This window comes from Lactuca saligna, chromosome 5 (assembly GCF_052625555.1).
Source record: "Lactuca saligna cultivar CGN05327 chromosome 5, ASM5262555v1, whole genome shotgun sequence".
Taxonomy (NCBI): Eukaryota; Viridiplantae; Streptophyta; class Magnoliopsida; order Asterales; family Asteraceae; genus Lactuca; species Lactuca saligna.
In genome coordinates this window covers 280,076,823-280,085,693 of record NC_136421.1, presented here as the reverse complement: position 1 = coordinate 280,085,693, position 8,871 = coordinate 280,076,823, and the positions used below count along the sequence as shown (strand labels likewise).

Sequence of the window (8,871 nt, the reverse complement as noted above, 5' to 3'; positions counted from 1 at the left end):
CTCTGATACCAATCTGTCACACCCCCAAACCAGAATGGCGGAAACATTCAGGGGTGGATGACTTCACGTAGTACCATAACAATTGAGTATCGTAAAGAAAGTACACAACCATCATATATATAATAAAAACGTATATTGTTGCGTTATACATATTTCCAAAAGAATATAACAATATGATGATGTAAATGTTTAATAATAAACGTCCTTAGCATTCCTTCTTCAAAAGTTGGTGGTTACCTGTATTACTGATTCCCTGAGAAATACAAGTGGTTTCAAAAAAGTGTCAACAATTAAGTTGGTGAGTTCATGAGTATTTTGTATGGAAAAAGTATGTCCTTTTAGTAGAAAATCAATGAACGAAGTTTTCAGAAAATCCAATATCTTCTATAAATAGTTTGATAAGTTCTCAAAGTTGGAGTGCGTTAGTATTTTTCATTCTTGAATGATAAAGGTAATCTTTATGCTCAAAATAATGTAGAAAACTGAATGCATATATGAATCTCGTAAATCAAGTTTGTTTTTATACTTTCATGTGAGTTTTATAACCATGCTATTGACGTTGAATTCCTGTAACAACATTCTTCAGGTGTTGTAGTGTTATGACATTTGTCACCCCATACCTGCCGGTCTAACTGTAGCTAACAGTTTAGGTGCGGGGTTGTCAATCCCGTATAGATCTATATACAAGTATCACGCTCTCCCTCCAAGAGATTATAGTATATAATACAGGGCTTGAAATACATACATAAGAGTACGTTGAAGTTTGAATATCTCACATTGCTTAGTATAAATAGATTTACAATAAGACTGACTTTACTTCTTTTGAAAGTATTTCGTTTATCAAGATGTATATGTAAAAATGTACGATTGACCTACTAACTATACCCATTATAGTTTTTCAAAAAGTATGTTCTATCTAGTGAAAATAATTTGGTGATGTACTAGCCCTTTATACAAAAAGATGTTTACATCGATATTCTATAAGATAGATATTATATTTATGTTTATAAAATGATATTTTAACGTGTAATGTACTTGTATTCCCCCCCCCCCCCTAAAACATGAAAAGAATTGAAAGGTAGGGGTATGAACTCACTCGTTTGGTTCGAAGAGAGAGAGGCTAGAGTTGAGCAGAACTTCGGCCGCGGAAAGCTGCGTCTTCGGGGATCTCGGAAGCGTAGATCTTTCATCGGGGACTCGGGTACGGAAACCGAGGGCGTTGGGATGGTCTCTGGAGCTTGAAAGTATGAGAGGGTTATTGGGAGTTTGAGAAAGTGTGCAAAAACCCGTAGCTCAACCTCTCTATTTATAGGCTGGAGGATCACATACGCGGGGCGTACTCGGTACGCGGGGCATACTTCGGTTACGCGGGGCGTAAAAATGTGTCACGTCTTACGACTCTGGTCTAGCTAGCGTAGAGTACTCGAGCCGATGGGACTTGACACTGGGCCTAGTACGCGGGGCGTATCTTGGATTACGTAGGGCGTAATCCAGTCTTCCATCTTCTAAATTCCGTAAATTTCGCGTACGGGCTCCATTTTTCGCGTTCTTTATATCCACGCGTAGGTGAGATTATGCTCTACAACTTTCATTTAGATTTTGTCGGCTAGTTTTGACTTTATTTTTAATGATATATTGTTAATAGGCCGGGACTACTAAAGTCCGTTAAAAAATTGATAGTTTCTTTATTCGACGTCGGTTTTCGTTTGTCTTTTTATCATTTTATTACTATTGTGGAGATCTTCAACTTCCATTTAGGTGGCGATAGCTAAATAACACTCAATCTTCAATTCGAGTTTTTAGCCCTCTACTACTGTTACGAAACTTAGGAAATTCGTAACTTCTTCATACGAGGTCCAATTTGGGTGATCTTTTTATGCACGCTTACCATTTAAGTAAATCTACGACTTTTGTTTAGATGCTTAAGGCTAAAATGCATTTTATTGAGATTTCACTTTTTACGTTAAATAACGTTTTAACGGTGTGTCGTAAATATACGAGTGGTTATAATTTCTTCAATATAACCCGGTTTTGAACGTTCTTTATGTTTTTGGAAACCTTGGCATGATATCTAATATTTGATGCATCCCAACTTAGATATTTAAACGCTTTTAGTTTTGAGGTTAATTTCGTTGGCTCTAAGTAGTTTTCATTGTATTTGACTTTTGAGCGTTACACTGCTTTTGGAAAAATATAGGGTTGTCACAAAAACAATTCATTCCAGACATATCACTAATCAGTTCCATATCAGTTCATAAAACAGGCTCCTAAAATTAGTTGATTCCTAAAATTCCAACATATCAGCAGCGGAATTGAAACTTGAAAGCTCAAAGTTGAAAGCATACCTGAGTAAGGGAATTGGGCATTGCAGCAGAATAGCAGCTATGCAATCGTACAGATTGAAGAACAGCAGATCAGCCATCAGCAACATGTAGCACTATAGCAGCAACACAGGTCAGCAATAGCCAACACCCAGCAGCGACAACTAGCTTCGATTTGGCGGAGTCGCGATTGAGAGAAGATTAAGGAAGGGGCCTAGGAGACTGGGGGAAGGCGGAAGTTTTATTGAACGATCGTGGATCTCTCTCTTGGATTGCTTAATGGAAAACAATTGAACAAACATTGGATCACTGATCAGGACTCAGGACCCAGGAGGGGCAATAGCCCAAAACTCACATTACGAAAGGGGGATCAGGATCAGGGTCTGGATCGGGCTCTGGGTCTGGATTGAGAACCGGTGCCGAGCCTATTGATGAGAGACTATGCGATATCATTGCAGCCGAGGTTACGAAGGGCATCCTCGACGCTACCCCAGTCATCTTTGGGATGGTCAAGGAGGGTATTATAGATAACATGGAGGAGAGACTCAGATCATTCAGGGCGGAAATTGCTTCAGGCCAGATTGGAGCCCGGACTCCCTCGTTCCGGTAGTTCAAGGCATGCGGTGCACCGGAGTTTTTCGGGGTCAGGGACCCCATTATCAGCCGAGGCTGGGTGGTAGATATCGAAAACGCCCAACACACGAGCTCTTTCCCTAATGTGGCAAAGGTTGGATTTACTTCTTGCATGCCAACAGATAGAGCCAGGGATTGGTGGGGCGAGGTTACTAAACAGGTGGGACCAGTCGGGGTAGCTGAGATGACATGGGCCGAGTTTGTTCGGTGATTTGATTTGGAGTTTGCACCACCCATTGAGGTGCAACGGCTAGTGCGATAGTTTCATGATTTGAAGCAGACCACCGAGACTATGGCGGAGATCACCACCAACTTTTGGGAACGAGCTTTGTTGATCCCTCAGTATGCTACCGATGAGGAGATGATACGGATCCGATATCATTCCATGCTGAGGGATGATATCGAGTTGTTTGTGAGATTTACGAGGTGCAAAATCCTTAATGAGATGGTAGAGAAGGCCCATGAGAGGGAGATGGAGTTGGATTCCCACATAAAGCGGAAAACTGGGTAGGTGCAGACAACAGAGGGTCAGGCTAAGAAACCTAAGACCTCATATTCTTCAGGAAGAGGCTAGTAGGGTCGGGTCTGATGTGCCAAGTGCGGGAGGTTTCATAGTGAGGCTTGTCAGACAGCTGGGATATCGGGATGTTACTCTTGTGATCAACATGGCCACGTGAGTAGGGATTGCCCACAGGAAGGGCTTGATATGTTTCCACTGCAACCAGACTAGCCATAAAAAGGTTGATTATCCGAGGTTGCAGGGAGGAGGAGGAGGAGGAGCGGTGGTGGTGCCTGCTCCCGCCACAATGAGGATCACGGATGGTCGGCCTGCTAAGGTGGAAGCTCCAACAGTGAAGAGTCGTGCATTTCAGCTGACTACCGAAGAGGCACGCGCAGCGCCAAACGTTGTGGATGGTACACAATTATTCTTCCTTGCTCTATGTATCTATTTCGCTTATGTGTATTATATGCTTGTATAGGGATCTTTTTAGTCAATGGTATGTCTGCTCATGTCTTGTTTGATTCGGGTGCTACCCGATCGTTCGTATCTCTTGCGCTTAACAAGAAGTTTCGGGACACACCGGGAACTTTGGATTCCCCACTCAAGGTGGAGATTGTAGATGACCGCACCGTTAGTGCTGCGAGGGTGTATCGGGACTGTGTCCTGAATGTGCTTGGTGATAGATCTCGTGTCGACATAGTCCTGATACCGTTGCGAGGGCTAAAATTAATTATCGGAATGGATTGGTTGGGGGCGAATGGGGCCATGATTGACTGTGAACATCATTTGGTGAGGGTTCGAACCCCAAGTGGGGGAGAACTGGTGAAACATGGTGATAGGGAATCGCAGGGGCCGACCCTCTGTTCGGCTGCAAGGGCTATGAGGTTCTTGCAGTGGGGTTGTTCGGCATTTCTGGCTTATATATCGGATACAAGGGTAGAGATCACGAAGGATGTAGGCAGTGTGCTGGTTGTTGAGGACTTTCAGGATGTTTTCCCCGAAGAGTTACCAGGAGTGCCTCCAGAGAGGCAGGTGGAGTTTAGCATCGATTTGGTGTCGGGTTCCGCTCCGATAGCAAAGGCACCATATCGGTTGGCACCACCCGAGATGCAGGAGTTATCTACACAACTCCAGGAGCTATTACAATGAGGATTAATTCATCCGAGTAGTTCCCCGTGGGGATCACCAATTCTTTTCGTAAAAAAGAAGGACGGATCCCATAGGATGTGTATTGATTATAGGGAACTAAACAAGCTAACGGTGAATAATCGTTATCCACTGCCAATGATCAATGATTTGTTCGATCTGCTGCAGGGTGCATCTTGGTTTTCCAAGATTAATCTTCGGTTGGAATACCATCAGATGAGGATTTGGGATGAGGATATACCGAAGACGGCCTTCAGGACTCGGTATGCGCATTATGAGTTTGTAGTGATGCCATTTGGGCTCACCAATTCCCCAACAACATTCATGGATCTTATTAACAGGGTGTGTAGACTGATGTTGGATCCGTCAGTGATCGTTTTCATTAATGATATCCTAGTCTATTCTAAGACAAAGGAGCAGCACAAACGGCACTTAAGGGAGATGATGGAGACCCTAAGGGCAGAGAAACTGTACGCCAAGTTCTCCAAGTGTGATTTCTGGTTACGAGAGGTACAATTCTTAGGGCATATCATCAACCAGGAGGGTATTTTAGTTGATCCAGCCAAGGTTGAGGCTGTGATGCGGTGGGAAGTACCAAAGAATGCATTAGAGATTCGTAGTTTCCTAGGTTTAGCAGGTTATTACCGAAGAAGAATGTGACGTTTCGGTGTGGTACGGATCAGCAGTTGGCCTTCAAAACCTTGATTCGGATATTGTGCGAGGATCCGATCCTTGTTCTACCAGGGGGATTAGATGATCTGGTGGTGTACTGTGACGCATCAATCTCAGGGTTATGTGCGATACTGATGTAGAAAGGGCACGTGATAGCATATGCCTCACGAAAGTTGAATCCACATGAGGTAAATTACCCTACTCACGATCTGGAACTAGGGGCAGTTGTATGGAGTGCGGTGTACCATTTACACCAACCACAAGAATCTGAAGTACTTGATCGACCAACAAAACCTCACCATGCAACAAAGAAGGTGGTTGGACGTGCTAAAAGATTATGATTGCGAGATTCTATACCACCCAGGGAAGGCCAACATAGTGGCCAGCGCTTTGAGCCGTAAGACGAAAGGTTCCCCGATTGGGAGTGCGTGTTTGAGGATGACGGTGATCTTTCCATTGTTGGAGATGATCAAAGAGGCTCGGGTTGAGGGAGTGAAGAAAGAGAATTGGAAGGTAGATAGGATTCGAGGAAGTGAGACAGAAGATATTAGTGGAAGTGCATAAGTCCAGGTTCTCTATACATCCAGGAGCTATGAAAATGTATAGGGACTTGAGGTTGAGTTATTGGTGGCCATGCATGAAGTGGGAAATTGCTTGGTTTGTAGAACGGTGCTTGACTTGCAGGAAGGTCAATGCTGAGCATCAGCGGCCTCATGGTAAGGTCCAGTCGCTACCCATTCCCATGTGGAAAGTGGGAGGAGATCACGATGGAATTCATTATGAAGTTTCCAAGGACGGTAAGGGATGTGGATGCCATATGGGTGATTGTGGATAGACTAACGAAGACTGCCCATTTCATTCTGATATCCGAAATTATATCCGCAGAGAAGTTGGCGGATGTTTATGTGTGTGAGGTGGTGGCTAGACATGGGGGTTCCTGTGTCGGTAGTTTTTGATCGTGATGTTCGTTTGACATCCAGGTTATGGAAGAAATTTCACGATGAGTTGGGCACTCAGCTACATTTTAGCATGGCGTACCACCCTCAATCGATGGTTCTAGTGAGAGAACGATACAGACATTGGAGGATATGCTATAGGCATGCGTGTTGGATTTTGGACGGAGTTGGGATACGTATCTCCCACTAGCATATTTTTCGTACAACAACAATTATCATGCCAGTATCCATCAAGCTCCGTTCGAGATGTTATATGGTCGGAGGAACAGGACCCCGGTTTGTTGGGATGAGATCGGACATCGGGCGATCAGATCTTGAGTTTCAGGTGGGGGATTTCGTATTGCTGAAGGTGTTGCGCAGGAAAGGGATCATCAGGTTTCAGAAGAAGGGCAAGCTGGGGCCTCAGTATATAGGCTCGTTCAGGATCATGACCCAGGTGGGGAAGGTGGCATATCGCTTGGATCTGCAAGAGGAGCTTAGCCAGATTCAGTACACATTCCATGTGTCACAACTTCAGAAGTGTGTCATAGACGAGGCTGCGTTTTCCGCGTTCGATGATATCCACGTGGATGAGAACTTGAACTACATTAAGAAGCTCGTTGCCATCTTGAATAAGAAGATGAAGGTTCTTCGGAATAAGGAAGTAAGACTGGTGAAAGTGCAATGGCAACATCGGAAGGGTTCCGAATGGACTTGGGAATCGGAAGAGGAGATTCAAGAACATTACCCTGATTTGTTTGAGTCAGCAGACTTCGAGGACGAAGTCTAGTTCAAGTGGGGGAGACTTGTAACACCTGGTTTGATTTGGAAAGGTTTTATGCATGGACTCGGCGAGTTGGGAGATCAACTCATTGAGTAGGGTCGTGGTATCATGGAACGCATGATGGGACCAACTCGGAGAGTCCGTGCTGCTTAAAGAAAACCCTAAATTTTGGGGTTTTCCCCCTATATGAACGACATTATATGCCTTTGTAGCCTCACTTAGCATCATAAGAGATCATTTACGACCACAAAAACTTGGGTGTGTGAAGTAAGAGCTTTGGGAGCTTAAATCTTGGGGTTGTAGAAGGAATTCCAAGCTTGAAGAAGAAGTATCAAGGGGAAAACACTAGATATAGCATCTAGTTCGTCTTGGACATTGTATTGAGGTATGAATTTGTTACCTTCAACGTAGGTTCTATTTGAGAGTTGCGACCAACTTTGAGGAAATGGATGCAAGCTTGGATCTGGACCAATCAGAAGGATATGGTTCCAGATCTGGACCTTCTTAGGTCCCAAATATCATAAGGTCACACATTTTTATAAGCTTATCCCCTGTCCATTCATTAAAACCTTGTTTGAAGGTTAGTTTTGGTGTTATGGCCATGTGAGGCTATGCATGCACGTAAAGTTTGCAACTTTATGTGACATCTTCACTAGGAGAGTATGGATTTGAAGTTTGAAACCTTAAATCCCACTGGAAAGAACCGAATATGTGAGAACTTGTCAAGTCCCTCTAGTGACTTAGTGAATCGATAGGGTTTTCTCATTCACGACCAAGGGTTCACGGTCAAGGGTGTACGGTTGGTAGTTTACGACCGTGAACATCAGGGAACTCGATGAGACCCTCAGGTGACTCGGTGAGTCGATGAGTAAGCAGGGAACCCGACGAGTGACTGATTGTACCCGACGAGTCAAGGTCAATATGGACTGTTGACCTTGACTACAGACCTTGATTTTGACCAGGGTTGACCCTGGGGGTATTTATGGGTTTATGTTGAGTTATTTACTCATTGAATATAAGAAGTTTGGGAGGAGCGACGTGAGATATATCTGTTTTCAGTTTGCCTGTTCAACCTTTGATAGGTGAGTCTTTTCACCATTACCATGGGTCTAAGGCACCAAGGCCGGCCCATTTTGTGATTATGTTATATGTGTTGGTCATTATGTGATTTGATATGATATGTGATTGTGCGGTTTTGCATGGAAGATTCTCGGGGGAGCCCGTGGCATTGGATATAAGACCATGTGGGGTATCCATGGCATTCCTAGGTAAAGACCATGTGGGAGAGCCTATGACATTAGATGTACGACCATGTGGGGTACCACATGGCAGTCCTAGGTAAAGACCATGTGGGGTATCCCATAACATTCTTACAGGTTTTATGTATGCATGGCTTATGTGTTATGTGCATAGCTTTGATTAGCTAACATGATATGTGTGTGTGGTATGCTCTAGGGGACTAATTAAGCATTCGCTTACAGTTTGAGGATTTGTTTCAGGTTCATCTAAGTCCAAGGGCAAGGGCAAAGCTTGATGGCGCAGCATGCACTCTCTATCAGGCGATTTTATGGGACACTGTGATATTTGAAAATAAAGTTGTAATGAATATGGATTTGAAACAATCGTTTTGGAATTTCTTGATTTATGAAAAATGTGTTTGGTTAATTAAAAACAAAAAATTTCTTTGAAAAATTGGGTCGTTACACCCTAGATCTAACATATAAAATCTGAAAGTAATAACTAAAACAAGTTTAGACGGTTACCTTTCACAAGTATCAAGAATCTTCAAGCTTTGAGGGCCTAGTATCACAAGTGTAATACCTCTAATGGATTACAAACACCAAGGCAAGAAGATGATCTAGAAGAGAGGGAATGGAG

The 8,871-nt window shown here is 43.5% G+C and overlaps 1 protein-coding gene across 1 annotated transcript; it reads left to right on the top strand.

The window, feature by feature from the left end:
• Positions 1-6,483: 6,483 nt before the first annotated feature.
• Positions 6,484-7,501, top strand: LOC145046755 (uncharacterized). The gene is made up of 2 exons (XM_078995028.1): positions 6,484-6,965; positions 7,405-7,501. Exons 1-2 carry the CDS (start codon positions 6,484-6,486, stop codon positions 7,499-7,501), a joined length of 579 nt encoding a protein of 192 aa, XP_078851154.1.
• Positions 7,502-8,871: the final 1,370 nt, after the last annotated feature.